General features: G+C 39.9%; 1 protein-coding gene across 4 annotated transcripts in view; it reads right to left on the bottom strand.

Annotated features, from left to right (window-relative positions):
* LOC130691485 (uncharacterized) overlaps positions 1–20426 on the bottom strand; it is a 29737-nt gene that overhangs the window by 7084 nt on the left and 2227 nt on the right. For 3 of the 4 annotated variants that reach the window (XM_057514433.2, XM_057514439.2, XM_057514441.2), the window contains exons 3-7: positions 15396–15448; positions 3317–4340; positions 3021–3131; positions 2835–2929; positions 2171–2296 (exon numbers count right to left, since the gene is read on the bottom strand). In XM_057514433.2, the coding sequence (XP_057370416.1) occupies positions 2171–2296; positions 2835–2929; positions 3021–3131; positions 3317–4170 (1186 nt within the window). In that variant the 5' untranslated portion in view covers positions 4171–4340; positions 15396–15448. Of the gene's footprint in view, positions 1–2170; positions 2297–2834; positions 2930–3020; positions 3132–3316; positions 4341–15395; positions 15449–16087; positions 16465–20426 lie in introns of those variants that run through there. The other variant, XM_057514434.2, reaches the window with a different exon arrangement.

Raw genomic sequence — 20426 nt, 5'->3', positions numbered from 1 at the left:
CAATAGTACGTTTGGAAATACTACGTTGGAAAAGTTGTCTGTAAATTTTCTAACCACAGAATTTCTAATTGGAAAAATTCTGAAGTTTGCCACTTTCAAAGCCAAGAAAATTGTAAACGCCCTTATCGTAAAAGAGAAAAAACGTTCATTCTTTGCTCACAAGAAATCGTTATAGGAATACAACCCGATAAAGAGGACGTGGCACACGCATGGCCGCCCACCAACAAAACCGTCTTTGTTTTATCTTTTCCATTTCTATTGTAAAATTAACGTTTGAATATGTGTTCTTCGTTTGTACCAAATAATGAGGAACAAAAAATTAGTATCTAGGAAAAATAGGAACATAACACACAGAAATGCAGAGGCAAGAACGGAGGAGGTAGAACAAAACTCTTGATCGGATAAAAAAAAAGAATGGTTGAAAATAACAGGTAACAAATATAGTACATTTACAGGCAAACATGCAATCGTTGGGTGTCTTGCATTTGGTACGTGGCATAGCTATTACGGAACACAGGGCATCGACTACCCAAATTTCGAACACGAATGTCCGTAAAACAACCAAAATTGTCAGACCAATTCTCAAACCAAAAACAAGCAAATATATTTTTGGTGAATGGTGATTACATCCTGTGCGTACAATCACCATTGTCAATATAGAACTTCGCTAGTGGGATATACATCGCCTATAAAACCACTTCAAACTATAAGGACACAAAATGACTTTAGCGACCGTGCGGCGAGGTTAATTATTTCGTTACGTGTAGATTGAAACAATACTCTCGGAATTCTAAACGTGAAAAAAAAAAATAGGAAAACAGAAGGACGTTTAAGAACAACGGTATAATCACACGAAAGGGAACTGTTGATAGCCAAGTTCCTGATTTGAGACAGTCCCTTTTAAAGAGTAGACCACTAGACGAACGACGTCGTCGTTCACTTCATTCCCCTAGGTCGTCTTCACGTATGATGGATGGATCCTTCATCATGACTGCTTTTGTTTCTTTTCCACCGATAAGTGGTCTGAAATAGGGCAAATTTTAAAAAGCCAAAAAAAGAAAATGTTGCTGCTTTCGTTTTAATAAGCCACGAGACGTCGTAATCACAAGGAAATGGTAGTGAAGATGAGCGGAAAGCTTCTTCTCGTGTGAGTGCGTAATGTCTGAAAAAGCACTAAAAGCTCAACGAAGAGGTAATCGACAGGCTATTGCTGTCATATTTCTACCCTTCGGTTATTAAAAAAATCTGCCACAAGCTACGTAGGTATAGCACGATGGGGTACATGGAGGCAGTGACCATTCAATTTAAAGAAAAAAGAACATGCAGTATGAGAAAGACAAAGAATTATCGTACACAGCAACCACACATAAAGACGTTGTTTCTTTACTAAAATAACGAATCGTCAACTGTTCGCTTTTTCTCCTCGTGGGACCGCAACGTCAAAGCCAGAAAAAAACTATATATTCTGACCCTTCGTTTCACCTAATGCCCTGTACATCATCTGTCTCTCTTCTACACACACATACAAAAAAATGGTACGCGACACACCGTTTTTTCGTGCCGCAGAAAAACATATCTAGTAATCTTTCGCCTTTCTCTCGTTCCCTCCATCACGTTTTCTCGTTACTCAAGTGAAAGGACACTGTTTCGGCTGGATTGTACGAAACTGTCAGTCAGCGTTCTAATTTTTCTTCCGCTTTCTGACGACTTCGTCCGCTTACGTCTATTACGTTTTATCCAGTGAACGCTTATCTGCTCGACGGCGCTATAATCTGACACAGTCAAAGACATGGTGATTAAGGGAACGCCAAATCATTTCTTTTTACTAACGGAGAATTCGCCGTCAGTGACTGCCAAACTGCAGTGTCCTTACTGTAACCAGTGTTTTTGTTGTACCATTCCTTGATCCGATTCTTAAGCAAACTATGCTGTCTTAAATGTGGGAAACTCTGATACCATCCACTTTACGTTCGGCGCTATTTGCCTAGTTTGCTCTTAGCCGCAGTTTCCAGGCGATGAGCTGTGGATTTCCACAATTTCGTTGGCCTCGATTTCCAAGTAAGCCTCGTTCGCATTTATAGAAGTCGGCGTCACAAATAAAGTAGAGTTCAGTAAAGAGGAAACGAAAGACTCGTAATCGTAAAAAAAGCGAATGGGAAAAGGGACTCACCCAATGCGTAACACGTAGAGTTATCAGATCTCAGGGCTTGATTCTGCGGGCAGCGGCAAGTGGCTATACCCTTGTCAGTAACGACGCAGTGGTGACTGCAACTCAATCGGAATTTGGAAAGGCATTCTGCAATAAAAGCCAAAAATCCCAAAACAAATAAAAAAATATTCAATCAACTGTAAGCGAAATTCAAGATAAAAATGCGCTCTATTTAGCGTACAGTGTACAATCTGAATCTTGCTGTTTGATTTAGTACAAATTGTGCAGGAAACAATGTCTTTAAAATAAAGTCAATCCCGCAAAAGTATGCTAACTGGCAGCATAAAAATGGACGTAGGTTGCGTGACTTCGAATATATTGGTATTCTTAACCGCAACCCAAATAAAAGAATGTGCTCCCGATCAAATAAGGACAGCCATTTCTACGTCGTAGTAGCGGGAAAAGCCTTCGCCTGCAAATCGCAAGATAGGATGGCGTCTTATGCCGATCGATAGACGGATGAATGAAGCAGAGGATAGAAACGACCCGTTGGCCGCGTGTGCGTGGGAAGAGCTTCCCCACTAAATGACCACAACCGCAACCGACATTCTAATTGAATCTAAAATCTTCGTCTTTCATGACAGTTATTTTTATAACAGTGCCAATGAACGTGAGGAAATTATACCTTTAGCTGGAATGAATTCACGTCGAAACTCGCATAGGCTTCCGTTGTAATTGGGCAGGCAGTTGCAACGAACGACCGAGATGCCAATGCGATACCTAAATTAAAATTATTAGCACAAAAGAAAAGGGGAATTTAAAAAAAAAGGCTTGTTTTAGCTATTATTTCTGAGCATTCTTTATTTGTTACCCGCAAACGCCGCCATTTTTACAGACGTTGATGCCTTTTTCCGGGTTGCATTCGGGACCGTGCTGGCAGTACTTGCCCGAGAAATTTGGTAGACACGAACACTGGAACTGGCTGCGTAGCACAAAAAAGGGGAATCAGTTTTGGTGCTCACATGATAGTTAGGGTCTAAACAAAGATATCCTTTACAAGACAACTTCCTAAATTGTATGGTAAAAAAAACTTACAAATTGCTGATTCAACTGAGCAACAATAGAATAAATTGCACGTCTGGAGACCCAATGGACTTTTTTACGAACCTGTAATTGTGATTAGCATAACAATGGCCGTTAAAGGTACAGTTGACGACGTTGCACGTGTCGGAGCGGATACGCGAACCGTTCGGTTGAATCTCGTACGTAATATTGAAGCCATAAACGTCCATCAGCCGGCGCTCAACGCGCAAGTTAGCGTTCACCAGCTCGTCCAAGTTCACCTGCACTTCCAGGTATCGTGCTTTAATCCTGTAGACTGAATAGGGGCGAGGGCGATGTGCGTGCAATTCGTCCAGCTCCTTGCGACCAACGGCGTGAGTCTCGTTACGGAACGAATACTGGACAGCTTTGACGCCACGAGTTAGATACATTTGTGTGAGGTAGAGGCTGATGAAAGAGTCCGATTCGAATCCTGTCGCATCGATTATCCAACTGCATGTGCATGGCAAGGGAAAGGCTGATGGAAAGCCTGGCGTCGTTAAAGTTCCAAAACGCGTTTTCAGAAAGTTACGACATGATGGCGACGATGACTGCGATTGCGTTGCTTTCGATCGGCCGATTGGACTACCTTTAGCGGAGTTACTAACACCACTTACGTTGCTATTAGCAATCATAAAGATGGGGTTGAAGATGGCAGGGCAGCGACTTAAAGGAGTGCGTGATGCAACATCATTCTCAGTGTGGATGGATACGGCCGTGACTGGAGCAGCTCCAGCAGTCATGATCCACAGAGAGTTCAAAATGATGAAAACAAGCAACATCAGCGAAAGACAATAGCTTCTTCCACCTCGTGAGTGTTTCATGGCAGCACCAATCGACAAACAGGTGAAACTTGATTCATGTTGCTTGGATGGCCATCGGCCGATCCTTGCAAGTGAGAAAGTACGGTGTTTCTGCATCCGGTTCAGTAAACCCACTGCAAAGGCAGTACAGCTATAATTCAATTACTAGATTATTTCAATACAACTTTTCATGGGCTGATCAGGCGGCTCCTTATCCATTTCACGGTGGTTTAAATTTTATGTCATCAACTCCTTCGCTTTCTTCCAGATGACAGTCTGCTTGTCCACTGTATCAAAACGAATAGTGAATACAAATGTTAGAATGGTAATAATAAGTGGGCAAGAAAAAAGAACATTTGAATCCTATTTTTGCTTCGAAGCAGATTGCGCTGATGTAAAATGAGTGAACTTGTTAAGAAAAACATATTCTTATTGATAAATGTGTGGGCATACTGTGGTTTAAAATTCATAGAAAGTAAAATTGAAAAGGATAAGTTTTTTCAAGGGCTGGAAATTTAACGAGATGCATGCATACGCATAGGAAAACTTCATTGACAACGCATGTTCTAAAGTAAATCGGCTCCAAAGTTCGGATTTTCCTTGCTTGTAAAACATTTGGATATTTGAACTTGATGCAGCGCTAATTCTGGCACGCTGAACTTTCCACCCCTTCAAATGACATTTCAGTACGAATCCCACACAACTGTGTTTTTCATGTTGCCATGGAAAGTAGTTGCTTTTCTACGCAATGTTCTTAACCTTTTCCGTCAATCCACTTTTCTGTTTGACCGTGAATGTGATCAATGGGAATACGGATCCCAATGGATGGAACAAAACATCTTTTTACAACGCACTCTAATATTTGTTTCTCCATTTAGTCTAATAGATAACATATGGCAACGTCTTTTCCTGCTATTCCACCGAAAACAAAAAAGAAATTGAAAGTTTGGGTTGGTCGCACTGCTATGCCATAAAACGTAAATAATAAAAGGTTACAGCAACGCGGAGCACTTCACATGTCGATATAGATTAAATATGCAGGAAAACCTTTCCGTTCTATCTCAGTCGTAAAAAAAAAAATTAAACAAAGTTCCTTGAGTTTGTCAAATAATAACTAGTTGAATGATTAGTTTTTTTTCCATCAACAATGTCTGATAAACGTATGAAATTCTCTCCCCTTGTAAAAGAATTGAAATTGGAAATCCTTGTTAGTCAATTGCCAAAGAACGACGCTAAACGATATGCAGGAAAGAGTTAGTCAGCTTTTATCATTACATTCAGGGACTTTTGGGATGTCTAAAAAAATTAAAGGCTGGTACCGGTCTACGCGATTAGAAATATATCTTATCTGACAACGGAATGCAAATCATTTAGAATTTTGCATTATGGTTCACGCACATAGCCAACGGGTTCCCAAAAAGGTGCCTTTTATGCAAAGAAGACTTTATGCTCTCACCATAAAAGGGAAAACATGTTGTCCATTTTGCATTTATTTATCTTTGCCTTCCTCTTCACCATTTTTGTCATCCAAAACAGTAGAAAAATAAGAGGGTATCGGGGTATCATTAGTTTCTGTAGAAAACAACCACAGGGAAGTAGGTAGTTTTTCGTGCACAAATCAATCCATAAAATCATTGACACGTGCAAAATCTGACGACGAAATGAATCGCATGTCCCAAATGAGAAATTTACGAGTGGTGATCATAAAACTTGGTGCTCCTTATGCTGAGAAAATGAATTGCTTCACCATTAGCTCATCAGTTGGGCACCTATAATTCACATCTGACAAGAAAACAAGGCTGTTCAGATCGGGAGATTGATCGCTGATTATCGCAATTCCTTTGCGTCAGGCATGTTTGCGTAGGTTGACGAAAACAACGGCATGTTGTCAAAAGGGGAAAACGTAAAAAAATCTGCCTTTTTTCACGTACTTTCAAGGTGACTGAGTCAGAACGCTATATGAGTATCAAGTCAGTGTAGCTCCATCCATCGACTCGTAAATCATATCCACAGTAATTAAAAAAAAAAGATGAAAAGCGAGATAAAAAAAATTTACTGTAGCTAAATGCAAATGATTTCACGCCCAAACAAAATGGGTTGGCTTTCAAAATAGTAAAAGTTAACCGTCACTGATAGATACAGTTCTTCACACGGCAGTTTCAGTCTCAATAAAGTGGACGTACATATTATAAACCAAGATACGTGAGTACGTCGTCACTGCTGCTGCCATCCAATCCCTCGCCGCGGGTTTGCACTTCAATATATTTCCATCATCCGGTGCTTCTATCCCTTACGAGGCCTATACGCAGTACACAAATGCTTGCCAAAACAGACAAGGAATGCTAAAAAAGAAATGTCAAAACATCGAAAAGGACATGTTTCTTCCCTTTATCATTCTTTGCGTTCCAGTTTCCGTTCGATATTTTTCTCCTTGGGATTCGAGACACGTCGTTGGCAAGTTGCCCGTACTAGTAAAAGAGCCCGGAAAGAAAAAGAAATGTTAAGCCTACAGTCGCAAATAGATAATGTTCCAAGGACATAGATAGAGCTTGTGAAACAAAAAGAAAGCATTGGCATACACGCTTCTGTCGTAGTTTTTTTTCTGATCTGATCGTTACAATTCAAAAATTCCAGCTTTACACGCAAATCTGATGTCTCATAGTTTAAAAATATTTTGTATTCCGCAGTTGACCAACAACCCCAACGTCACATAACTGACACGATATCTATCGATCAGCAGAGAGCTTTTAAATTTGTCCCGATTCAACAAGGAGACAATAAATCTTACACGCAAAACGAAAATAAAGGAAAACAAAGAGCTGCCTTGTATCAGATGAAGGCAATTTTGTGGCTTGTTCTTATCAACGAGCGATTGTAATCGTTCTCCGACAACGATGATTTAACTCCGTATACACTTTTCGCTGGGGCAATTTTTGTTTTGGCCAGCAAAGTGAGATATCGTAACGACCATGCAGTTTCGGTAACAATGTCAAATAATAGCTATCTCTAGCGGGCATGGAAGACTATTGATGGCCGAATCGCGATGTAACGTACAACAAAGTAGTAATAGAAGCATTTTCGCCATTGTCGATGTAACGTGCCATTTGTTCTTTACAGTATTCTTTAACTCTGTTCCTTCTAGAAAATTAACATTTGTTCTACGATACAAATTTTTCTGCGCAATACACCATTTGCATATTATTGAAATGATGTGTTGATCATAATAACAGATGCCTCAAGCCATATGGGGTTCGAATTTTCCTACATCGTGCGGTATGGGTTAAAACGCAGAGGATCTGTTTTTCATGAATGACCAAACAAATTTATTCTTAGCCCTTCGCCATAAAAAACTTTAGCCGTTTCATTTCGCATGGATCTCTTCATGCACTTGCTAAAAAAAAAACGGGACAGAAATTCAAGGGTATCGTCAAAAACAAACAACCATTTCTTTAAACGCAAAATGCTTAATATAATCCAGTGCTACTAAGCTTTGAGTCGAATCGCAATTGAAGCAGCTGCCGCATTAAATGTCTAACCTCATGATTCAACAATTCCCTTTTCAATTCCTTCACCGGTAAAACTGCTTTTACGATACTTTCAACAAATCTCTTCCAGACCAGCTACACAACACATCCCCCCCCCCATAAACTTTGATACAATCTGCGTTTATCCGCCTCTCATCGGCGTTACGGGAAGACGAAACAACGAGCACGTTCGGTTATGCAGCGTGCAGATGCAAGAGCCATGAACTGATCTCCAAGAAGAACAATAAACATGTCAAACTGCTTTTCTCTTTGTAGTTACAAGCAGAAAGGGAATCGAAAAAAATAGACGAACGACTATTGTCTGAAATTAAAACGGAGAAAACACTCACGCTTATGGTGATTGTAAAGGGCAAAACGAAAAAGCAACACGAGAGTGAGGCTAGAAGAATTATTTGCGACGACACCCTTTTCCCCTGAAGGCAAATGAAAACAAAAGAGAAAGAAAAAGCAATGGGCCGGTAGAACACAAATCACCAGACTCCATGTGTTCATGCACGACTAGCAGGAAATGGCGTGTACTAATCGCATATCTCATTTTTGAAAAGCGGGAAGCTGCTTGTATCTCGCAAGGACAATTGTTTTTTTTTTAATCTAAATTTTACTTTTAAAATGAAAACCCAAAACAATAGGGGGCAGCTAGCAATAAAAACAAATATGAATCGATTCACTATTATAGTTATTGAACAGCGCAATGTATCAATGAAATTCCGTGCCCGTCTCCCGATGAAAATTAACACAGTTCAGTGTATAGATTGCATTCATCATCCTGTCCTTTGTCCACGTTAAATGCTTATCTCGGATGTAATTGCATAACAATGCAATACAACAACAGGCTCATATTTCGTTTCATTATTCCAATCTACTGGAAATTTTCCCTCGTGTATTTTTAGCTCTTTTTTGGCAATCCCACAAGATATCTCCGTCGCCTCTATTTGCATGCGAAACGCGCATGCACTCGTCATAAATTAAACGCAGGAGAAATTAATTATAAAGCAGTGTTCGTGTTTCTCCTTGGGAGTTCCAGCGGTGAACTTCCTAATGAAAATAAAAATACATTCAAATATTTTTATTTCACATTAGAGCGGAAGTTCAGGTTATATTGTAGGGCCTGTATTACTAGCTCAGTTATACTAAGTACGAATTTTTGGCTTTAGTGCTCGTTCTCTGTTTACGGTATACACAAGATGATGCTTTTCAACTCTGTGCTTCCTTTACAAGTTCTACCATCCGCTGAACGCACACGGTGCCGGCGAATACTCCCGACTCGTGTAGACAGCGAGACATATGCTGTTTAAACGCAGATATAAACCTGTGCTATAATACAAGTTTGGCCAGATATTCAAAGCGTTACAAAACGATTAATGCTTGAAAAGTTTCGCAATTTCCGAGAAATTTCACGCGTTGTGGCCAGAACAAATTTATTACGATCAATCCAAAGCTATAATATTGCAGCCAGCTATATAAACTTGCGAATAAGGGCTACGAATCCACGAAATTTGCTGTGTAATAACCTCTCAAGAGTATTGCTTAGTTCACTTTTTTTTAAAGCCCCATACCAATAACTGAATTGCTGACGGGTCGCGTAGAGATAACTGACATTCTGATCGAACTGGGAAAGTGTTGTTACAACCTTCTTTTTTAAACAAAGAGATGAAAGGATGGCCAAAAGTTCTTTCAACGTTGTGTTATTTGTTTCCTTAAAGAACTGGAGATAGCAGACGTAAATGGAGCCAAATGCCACTGAAGTCGGACACCAAAAGAATTCCCGTAAGAGATGGCAAACAATGCAGCGCTTTCAACACACGTCTGTTATTTCGAATTCATATAGCCAGTGACTAAACTCCAAAACAAACAGAAAAGCAGGTTGAATATGTTGATAAGGGACTAAACAATGAAAATTAATCGATCGTTTTATCTATAAAACCATACACGTATCCAATTCAACATTCAACCACTGTACTACCTTAGCAAAAAAATATTCACGAAGAAAATTCTTTGCACGACAAGCGTACGTATTAAATTGGCGAAAATGATCAACATTCTGTTGGCTCTAGTTCGGTAGATTCACTAACTTAAACGTCAACTGTACTAGTGAAAACATTTTCACTGTGTAACTGACTTGCTGCAAACGCAAAAGATTGCAAATGCCCGATTCATTCTATGAGCCACCCCTCTTTCGTGCGGGATTACCACAGATTGAATCTCTCGGTCCCTTCTCGTGCTCGTAAGAATAATAAAAAAAACAATACAAATAAAGATCCGCGTATGCAACTGAGGTCTCAATGTCACGTCTGTGGTTTCATTGTTTCACAACAAAATCGATCAAGCAACGAGTGCCAGCCACATTGTATAATTGATTGACCTTGGCACGACGTAGAATTTCAGGTTTGCATGGCATACAATCACTTCTTGGCGAAGATGTGAAACAAAAACACAGTTGAACGCAATCTCAAGATATGAAAACTGTTCCCAAAAGTGCGACTCAGCATGCGATAGTCCTCCATTGTCCGAGCATTGCAGGCTTTGGAAAACCTGACGTTTCGAGCAATTTTTTGACACGCAAAATGAAGCATGCTATATCGGCAATTACATGGCAGTGCGACCCTCTTCCTAATAAAATGGAAACTTCCATACATTCTACCCGCTTTGATCTGTTTCCACCTGGTACCGGCATCTTCTGTATCTTTTTGGTTCATCTTCCCTCGTTAAAGTTCCGACTGCAAGTGATTTCCCAAAGACAAAGCGCTCGACGTCAGGTTTCCCTGAGTTCTGACGTGCAAAAATCAATGTTTAATAACTGACGAGTACGAACGCGTGCATTTGAATAAAAAAAATATATAAATAGCATAGTGACGCAAATGGCTTTTATTGGAGAAGAAGTTCTGTTCTGCAACCGTTTAATTGCATGACGTACGCGTTTTGTATGAAACACAGCGGTTTCTATTTGTCTTATTGCGCAATAATAAACCAGAGAGATGGAGAAAAAAGACAATCACCAATGGTTCGCTGTGAAAATGAGGAACGAAATGGATTTGTAAGACAATAGACAAATGGATGTACTCTAGAACTTTACAGTGTACCACGGAAATTCTATTGGGTGGCATGGCCTTGCAAGTTTGTTGACTCTTCAGTTCATTGTTGTTATTCTCTACTAGCAGCTGGCTTATCATAAAACTGGCATGTTCATGGAGGAAGCGGGAATTGTAGAGACATAAAACGAGCGTAACGGACAAAACGAGATGGGGGGAAAAGCAATTGTAAGTACGGGAAACATCCACCTCACCCAACGTAAATTTGGTTTTTAGACAGGAGTTCTCTCTCAGTTTTACTGATTTCGGTCGATCTTTTACGAATATCCGGTCGAGTTCAGAGACCCATCAACGCAGTCTAGCTGTTGTTTTCGTTTGCCTTGTTAATTGCCCTAAGTTTATTTCCGTACCCAAACGCTCTGCTTTAATCACGACGCACTTTACCTAGTCACAACACTTGTAAATGTTCTGAAAATGCAACGCAAGCCGGAAGTCTGTTTCATGTGCTACTTCATGAACGTCTCCGATATTCTATAAGGATTCCTCGTTATCTTTTTCCCCCAGAAAATACCGAGCCAGAAGGAAAATTGCAACTGATGGATTTGATTAACCCTTTGGTGACGCATCCGCTTCGTCAGCGGCAAACACTTCACGGTCCTACCTCCATCAGCAACCTCGGCAACGCGTGATGAAGCGCTAACGGTTTATGACGTCGGCTGAATCCCGCATGGATCATTACGCGACCCACAAATATTATCCATCACAAGGAAACGAAATTGGTTGCCAGACATCCGCCAGTTGGCAAGTTATCGACGACGATTCCGAATGAAAATCACTGGTGAAAAAATCACGAAATAATTGAACCAGAAATAGACGATACCGCCTTTCGTACTATGTTGAGAGAAAAGAGTATACTTCAGATATAAAGGCTCAAGAATGAGCTTTTTAGATATTCATGAACGGAGTTGATTGCCTATTACGGCTTAAGAGCCGGAGGAGGGGCAACAGGGAAATAGAATTTCGATTCCAAACGAACACCGATACTGTGATGATGATGCAAATAGGTCTGTATGTCGTCCTTCCGATTCCCTATTTGGCCGAGGTCCAGGAATTATACCGTCTAACGTAACCGTTACGCTAATCGCTTGCAAAACTCACAAACGGCACGGACATCGCGTAAACCGCACTCAGTAGTCGGGATTTCGAGGGATTATTGTATTCTAACGGTCTAACGAACGTAAAACATTCAATGTGTTGTTTGCGAAACGCAAACTAGGGCGGAACAACAGAAACTGTGAGTTGCGTGTCATCCGCAGTCTAAATCTAGATCAAGTGGGAGCCTTTTTCTATCGTTCATTTATTGGCCGTTCGGGGAACGCAGACATCACAATAAAAAAAAGAAGGGTTATCGAGACAACAGAGTAGTCAACAGAAGGAAATAAGCCATATCCGCCTGTCACCCCGTCGTAAACGCAAACTTTTATTCCTTTCAATAGTGACGAATAAGTAAGAAAGGCGGAGTGGGACACACCCTCAAAGTGCAATCGATACTAGTCGTGTGAATTTCATCAGCAGTTTGTTGATCAGAGGGAGCTGTAATACCTTCAAGATTCAGTCATAAAACCATCACGCCACCTCACACTGTTATACGAATCGTATCGCCATAATATCTCCATCTTTACGGTATCGTCGTAGAGTTTTTTTTACAAAGGAAATCAAACGTTGTATCAAATAGCTATACTCCGCCGAAGATGTATAGGGCAGTCATTAAAGGAGAGATGATATTGTTGGACAAAAAGATTTGAACGTCGGTACTTCGGGAAACAGAGTGCGAAAGAGCCCATCGTGGAGATGCACACGTCATTTGCTGGCTTTTACTAGATATTAACAATGGGTCTTATGCTTTTAGTGGTATGCATGATATTAACAAATCAAAGGCATCGGGCTTTCATTACGAAGGAACTCATTTTCGGGATCGTAATTACGTTGTTCTCAAAGCAGATGTTAAGGAACTTACCGATTTTTTGCTTACGAGCTTTGTACGCTACTCTTGTGTAGTAAACAGGGAATGGTTCCGGAAAAAAATTGCTTCAGAGTGCGACATCTCGGAGATATCGGCGATCAATAATTCACTCTCACCAATCGATACCCAGTCCAGAAATGAACGGGGATGAAATTCTACTATCTCAGCGTAATTGAATTTTTTTTTTAAGAGAGATAAAGCGCTAGATTAACAGTCCTTATTAGCCCCCCTCCCCCACCGAAAGCTGAGAGTTAGAGATTCAAGCAAAGTATTAATGGATACGTAACCATATCTTAAGCCTCGTATGTTGAAACTAAAATCATAACAGTGTATGAAATCGTCTACAAAAAAAAAAAATGTAAAGACTAATGCCCCAGCTGTGGGCAGTCGTTCTCGATGAAGAAGCAAAAAGCAAAATTACGATGTTTAAAATGAAAAAATAAAATCATATTTTGCTTGTTCATTGAAATAATACAAACAACGTAGGAAGAAAGGCCTGTTTGTTTTCTTTGCAATGATGTTGCAAAAGACACAGAGGCAAAACAAAAGGCGTAGTGTTACTCAATGTATAGCAAAGCTACCGTGGTATGCGAAGCAGAATTTGATTACAGTTTTTTCTTACAACGATTCGTTAGTGGGCTCGTAAAAACCCGTTACACGAAAAATAAATGTAGAGTTTTGATTTTCAATTTTTCTTCGTTGCAATTTTACTGCGTACGCTTGCTATTCGAAATGGGCCAACTAAAAACTCGGGACACAGCGTAAAAAGGGGAAAAAATGAGCTTTATAACTAGTGGTTTATACCGCTATGGATGCGGCGTTCGTGATCGTGAAAAGCTAATAAATCAAAATGCAAGAAATTGTCAGTGTGCTCATGCAGCACGATTTGGCAAGGATTTCTGGACGTTTTCTTGCGCAATCGGGTTGAGCCAAATCATCATCGACCAAACGACGAAGGTAAAACCCGCAAAAACACGAAGGCGCAATTTCAACATGTTTTAGAGCTTCTATGTTAGTGATCAACTTTTCGTTCAGCAATGTCAGCTCTGTGGAAATCCATTGCCAATCTGATCTGAATTTTCCCACTAAGTTGCATGATAAATGTAATTGAAAGGAAGGATTGCTACGCTTTCCATTTTGGTGGATCAGTCTTCCTTTTAACGATACAGATGTCCCTGCGTTCATTTAAAAAGCTTTAAATCTGCCCTCGATCAATACGTTGGGCAGATAACTGGGCAGTGGACACGCTTGACAAGGCCGTTCAAGAAATGTCGCAATCATTGGATGGGAAAAAAGAAGCCCAGGGCGTGGTTGCAATTGGAAGAACCCTGTTCATGTTTTGGGATTCAAACGGTCAACCGACTTCTTTACAGTTAAAGGTTTCGCAAGTTGGGTACTGTATAAGAAAAAAGTGCAATGCCACCTGATGTGAAACAAAAATCAGGTAAGAACGCGCGTCCTTCGCTTCTTTTTTTTTTTTTGGGGGGGGGGGGGAATATTAATAACTAAGTTGGAAAGAATGGGGGGAAAATTGAGGTCAAGGAATTCGCAACGATGTGTTGGCAAACACTAGAAAACAAATTTTTCGTGTCAACATTGTTAGTTTTATAACAAGCAGCAATTTGTCTGTTATAAGCAAACGAAAGAAGAATAGGACTGGAGGATAAGAGGAAAAACAAGACTTGCAATTCAATTTTAAGTTGATAAAGACAAATTCTTTATCGACCTGCAGATTTAGCGAACCTCGTCATCCTGTTCTTCCAACGAATCGGAAGAAAGTTACACTTTGAAACGATGCGATATTCAAAGAGAAGGACGGAAAGAAAAACAATGCGCTAATTCAGCAGAAGTGTGGCGGAAACAAAACCATTTGATAGCCAAGTGATCGACACTGCTTTCAAAGGAAATAAATAGGATAAAATAAAATTGATTTATTTCCTTCCTTGGCTGTTATGTACTTGGAGCAACCCTTCTTTGATAAAAAAAAAAAGTGCTACCATAAAGGTGGCATGGAGCTGTCAGCCGATCAACAACATCTTCTTGAAAGATTTCAACATGGTAACAGCGTCACAAAATAGGTAGCCGTTTTTCCGTCCGCCAAGGTATGAAGAAAATGTTAAAGTTTAGGGCGGGCATAGTTGAATTACAGTACGGGGTGGAGCTTTTCGTGATAGTTGCAACGACATGCAAAACATCAAGGCTCGTTCAACCGATTTTCACCCAAAAAATAAGGTAGCAGAAAGAAGCCAAAGAATATGAAATCAAGCAATCTATTGCAAAACGGTAAGCAGGAAATTAAGGTTTTTGCCGGTCTGCCAATGAAGAGCTGGCAGTCGGAACAATGCTTTCGAGGAGATATAAGCGAGGGAGAGGGAGTTAAGAAGAGTTGTCTAGACAACTGCCTATCGAGCCGATTGCAATTACAATGCGGGAAACGTCATCCCAGAATCATGTGGCGAATCGGTCATCCGCTTAATAGCTAGTGACAAGCTGACCCCAAACAGACGGAATTTTCAGTAAGCCAACGTGAAGGACACCGTTTGGCAATCATTCTTTCAATTACGTCCCCTTTCAAAATGACCCACGATTTCGTTAGCAATTTTTACGTAAACATCGGTAATTTAGTTCGTAAAGAAAAGCGGTTCAAAAACTGAAAACTTTCATCGCTCAGAAGCCATTGAAGAAATATAAAAAAGATCGTATGTTAACTACCCTTGAATGTAAAGGTTAAATATAAAAACTTACCGCAATTGATGACAGAAGATTCTGTGGCACAGGCCGCAATCTGCAGTGGTTTCCTGAAACAAATGAAAATGGTAGTGAGCGATACATAATACGAAGGCCAATTACATTAAATTTAGTTTTTTTTTTTTTAAATAATTGCATTACAGCGTAGTTAATTTACGGAGTGAAAACTGTGATAAGCTAAACAATGTTTATAAGGTACGATACGAGATGCCAAAGAAAAACGAGACGATGAGCACAACTCATGATTCTTATGTTTTACACACCCATTTACAAACAAATGTGCGCGGTATTCTCCGAATACAACACAACTTACGTGTCGGTTGGTGAAAGTTGGAAATATAAAACAAATGGGTACATTGAACCATCATCCACACAAATACAGCGTACGTCAATTCTTTACTTTACTCGTATTTTTTTTATTATTATATTATAAGCCTCCTTATCCTTTTTTGGCAAAATAAATAAATAAAAGTACCGCTTTTGGCAACTATCCAACACAATTCAGCTTGTAACCAACCCATTTCTTTAACACGCATTGGTATATAACCCCTCTCTAGCCATTACCGTACACTTAACAGGGCAGGCAATGATGGCGCTCTCTTGCTAGATAGCCCACGGCCGCTACTTGCGTCAACAACAATAACTTACGATAGACAGGATACGAGGAACCCTTGTTTCACTTTCTCTACCTTGGTCTACGTGTAACCGTGAATCGGCATTTGCAGGCGTTGACCTGTTAACCGCAAATTTGAGGGGTTGAGGATCCTTATATTAGGTGTTATTAACCAGAATTGGTTCTACTCCATTACTTCGTCTTGGCTGGAGCAAGTAAAGTCACAATTTCACTAGTTCGCAACCACTAAGTTCAACCGATTTCTCTTTTATCACAACAAGCAAATCTTAAATCTATTAGACGAAAAAAAAAAAAACAACGCCGTAAATTTTGCTGTTAGAAATAGTACGAATTTTTGTTTGCCACAAAGTCGAGAGATCCGCTTCTATGCGTTTCGCCTTGAAACTCAGAGAGAAAGTAAAAACAACAAGCCAACAACAACTCCCGACGAGCCTGACAACCGCCGAAAGACTGCATGCCAAAAACCCGATGTTTAAAGAAGAAAAGGGCCTGTAGGGGCGGGATCGTCCTTTAGTACGTATATGTAGTAACCACGCATGTGTAGTGCGTGCTTTTGTTTTCGCGTGTATGGCTTGGGCTTGAATGGAAATTTTTTTTGACAGTTCAGAGAAAGAGTACTATAGGCAAAGTGGAGAAAAGTAAGGAAAAAACAAATCACAGAACGCGAGCTGTAATACTGAAAAGAGAAACGCGTTGTCAATAAAACAAAGGATACAAAAGAAAAATGGGATGTATCCGGTGGTCGATATTTGACGTTTCACAAAATAGCTCAAAGAATTTCACGTCTTGTAAACAAGAACCTTGGATGAACGAGAAAAATGGCAAAGCAATGAAATTCTTGCATTGCAATTCTTTGTAAAAATACAAAAATAAAATAGGGAAAACTGAAATTTTGGGAGTTATAAAGCGAAAAGAGAATGTTGCTGCGAGGATGCGGTGTTGTAGAACTCATAGTAAAACAGACATTCCAGTGTTATGAGGAAAAAAAAGTTTGCGTAGGACACGTCTTCATCACCAAAAATCGGTGAAAAGAAGCCGAAAACAAAAAAGAAATAGATTTGACATAAAATACTTCCTTTTGTTCATCGACCTGTTATATTCACTATACGATTGCGTTATATTCCAACGCGTTTGTTACTGGAGGCTCGGTTGTTATTACTTTCTTTTTCTCTGCTACGGGCGAAAGCTTAGCGTCCCGCAGTTGAACGATCCGCTGCACCACCTGCGAGTGTATTTACGCCTATGCCATATCAGTAAATGTTGTGCGGGTTCATCTGGCCTGAGAAACTATATGAATTGTCATACATATGTGAATTCAACCGACTTGAAACGTCCACCACATGGTCACATTCTGGGCTCAGTGATTCTTAGTGCAATAAATTGTTGTTTTTATATATATACTGTATATAGGCGAACCAAGTTTTGGATGAACTGTAACTCCATCCTACTAAAATAAGGGGGAAAACGTATAAGGAACAGCTGGGATAAAACAATTCCGTCACGGGTGAAATGCGGATGTAATGGCAAGATTCGCGTAGCCATTACAACAACAACTGAAACCAGCCCTCCCTCCCCTATCCCTATATTTACCATATGATTGAAGAATTCTGTTTAGTTGGGTTGTTCTGTATCATAAATGCCTGGAAGGCAATGGAACGGGAAAAACTTCGATCAATAGGCAGCCCTAGCTCAATAATATCAACCCAATCGAATAGGGAAACCAAGGAAAACAAAAACGGCTATTCCTTAAATAAGAACCACCAGTTATTGCTGCGTGAAAAAGGTGCACCAGGATGAGGACAGAGTTGGCTCAAGGGGTTGCTAGTTAGCAGTCCTGTCTTAGTGCGACTACGATCCAAGAAATTGTCAGCAAGAAAAAAGAAAATGCGACAGATCAAACTTTGTTTGCTAGCTTTGTAACCTTTGTTTTTAAAACATTCCAAATTTCATTCAATCCAGGAGAGCATGGCGAACAATATTCTCTCGCCAACTAAGCTATTTCGCAAAAGAACCTATTTCGACAAATAGGCAATGGCCTGTTAAAAATAGTGAAGTTTAAAAAATAAAATAACAACAAAACAATAGGCAAAGGTTACGAACACGCAGTATATAACATTTGAATGCGGAACGCAGCGCTTTTCTTCTTCGCATAAGTCCTACGTGACAGAAGTGGGATCGCCATTAGTTGGGCGATAGGAATGAAAGAATGGCCGATTACACTGAAATTGCAATTCCCCGCGTGATACGAGTGAATCGGTGATGTTGCACACTCTACCCTAGAATGCTACAAAGTGCCCCACGCATGATTTCCCTCACCCATCGGAATGAAGTCCAGCAGCAGGGTAAAAATACTAAAAAGAATCGTAAGAACGTAAGGCAAATAATGGCAAGGACCCATCCCCCTCCACAAATAAAAAAAAAAACAAAAAAAAAAAAATACGAGGCAACATAAAAGAAGAAAAGGCTTAGTGGGACTTTGCCTGCCACGGGAATGGGCTGGTTGTTTTGCTGAATTGATGTCGACGGACTTGATCTTCACCAATGACCATTAACGCCCCTTCGAGAACAAAGGCCGATGCTAACTTTTACGTGATAGGTATAGAAAGGGTCTCGTAAGCACGCAGTTGAGGGGGCATTTTTAACACTAATTCCGACAATTCGAGTTACAAATTCCGAGACCGCATAGTAAATATTGTGAGTCACAACAACGTCTTTACAACCCTCTACAATAGAGTAATTACGTGCCAACTGGAGATCGTTTGCGGGAATTTAGCGCCTACAAGTTAGACACAACGCAAAGAAGTAGTTAACCAGACAATCGAAATTGCCACAAAGACGGATCTCCCAAAACAAAACGGATGAGCTTAGCCGACTTCTTTTACACACGGTTTAAAGCGAACAACTAGAGTAAGATTCTGTAGATTCTCGCAAAAAGCAAGTCAATTTTTTGTTCTAAAGGAAGTTTACTATCCATTTGCAGTCGCATCCATCACGCATGTGACACATTCACTATCTTTGCTTAGTGTACATATGAAGCAAGATACAAGTTGCCTACAAGCACGCGCCCCAAAGTTTATAAATAGAGGAACGTAACCAACGCACGGTTGTGCTGTAAGATAGAATTGATGAATGCATTAAGATAGTTTTCTATCTTTTCACCCATTTGTCAGCTTACACACGGGTTTTCAAATTATTCAAAATTTTGAAATCTCGTTTGATATTTAAAACGCAGATGAATTGTTACTGATGGCATAGGTGACGATTCTCTCATCAACTTTAGTCAGTTTTAAAATTTCGTTTGTTTTGGGTCTACGATTATTAAGAATATAAGACACAAGGGCAAGGAGGCAAGTATAGTGAAAGTGTACCTCTGTGCAAGCGAGACAAAAACTGGCTTTAGTCTCACTTCTATTCATGTTCTCAACGATCTACTTGCTAGGAAAAGCGCTTGTTCGCAAGGAGATTAGCAGGGAAAGGATGCCTGTACTTCAAAGAACTTTTGGAATTAATTTCATGTGACCAAAAGCTTCAACCTTCAACGAAATTTCGATAAGCTGTCATTGGTTTTCGGAATATTGATATGCAAAAGAAGCAATAACCTCACTAAAGAGATTGCCACAGGCGTACGTAATTGCACGTCGTTTGACAGTCAGCTTTACACGTAACCCAAGAATATGGTTTTCAATGCTAACTCAAAGTTCTTGAATTTTAAACGAAGTTTGAATTTCTCATTTGTGCGATTTGGCAGGGGAAAAAATCTAGCCGTCGAAAAATGCAAATAGATTGTTTACCATCAAACACAGAAGTGATAAAACCACGCCTGTCGCTTTTACCGAAAGGTGAATAAATAATTACATCACGCTTACTATGTCTATTTGAATTTGATTTTGGAATTCCGCATAATACACGCCGCTTAGAATAAAGGCAGTTTAGTTAAGGTTCGGCCATGCACGACAACACTTTGATTAGGAGAAAGAAAAGGTCACTGAGCTTTGCAAACGGGAGGGGGAAAATGTATAGAAATCTACAGGAAATGGAAGATTGAGAAACGTTAGCTCCGGCTCAGTCCAATTGTGTCCCGCATCCTGAACCGAATGATCGAATTTTCATCGATCACTTTTTTTTTCTTGTTGATTTCTAAACTCAATTTTTACTCGAATGCCTTTCAAACCAGGTTTCTCAGTCTATACAAGTTTCGTTGAATTGTAATCGATTGAATTTAGATACGAAGTTGTTATGCTTTCATTTAATAGGACAAAATATGGCTGTGAATTTTCTGCTGTGGCGATAATTAATAGTACAGTCCAAGCACCACAATACGCGGACCATAAATTTTCTAGTGTACGGTATGTCATTCGACTCTTTAGTCTGACCCATAAAGTATAGTAAAGGAT

Source organism: Daphnia carinata, chromosome 1, assembly GCF_022539665.2.
Source record: "Daphnia carinata strain CSIRO-1 chromosome 1, CSIRO_AGI_Dcar_HiC_V3, whole genome shotgun sequence".
NCBI lineage: Eukaryota > Metazoa > Arthropoda > Branchiopoda > Diplostraca > Daphniidae > Daphnia > Daphnia carinata.
The sequence above is the reverse complement of the archived record's forward strand: the minus strand, read 5'-3'. Positions and strand labels throughout refer to the sequence as shown.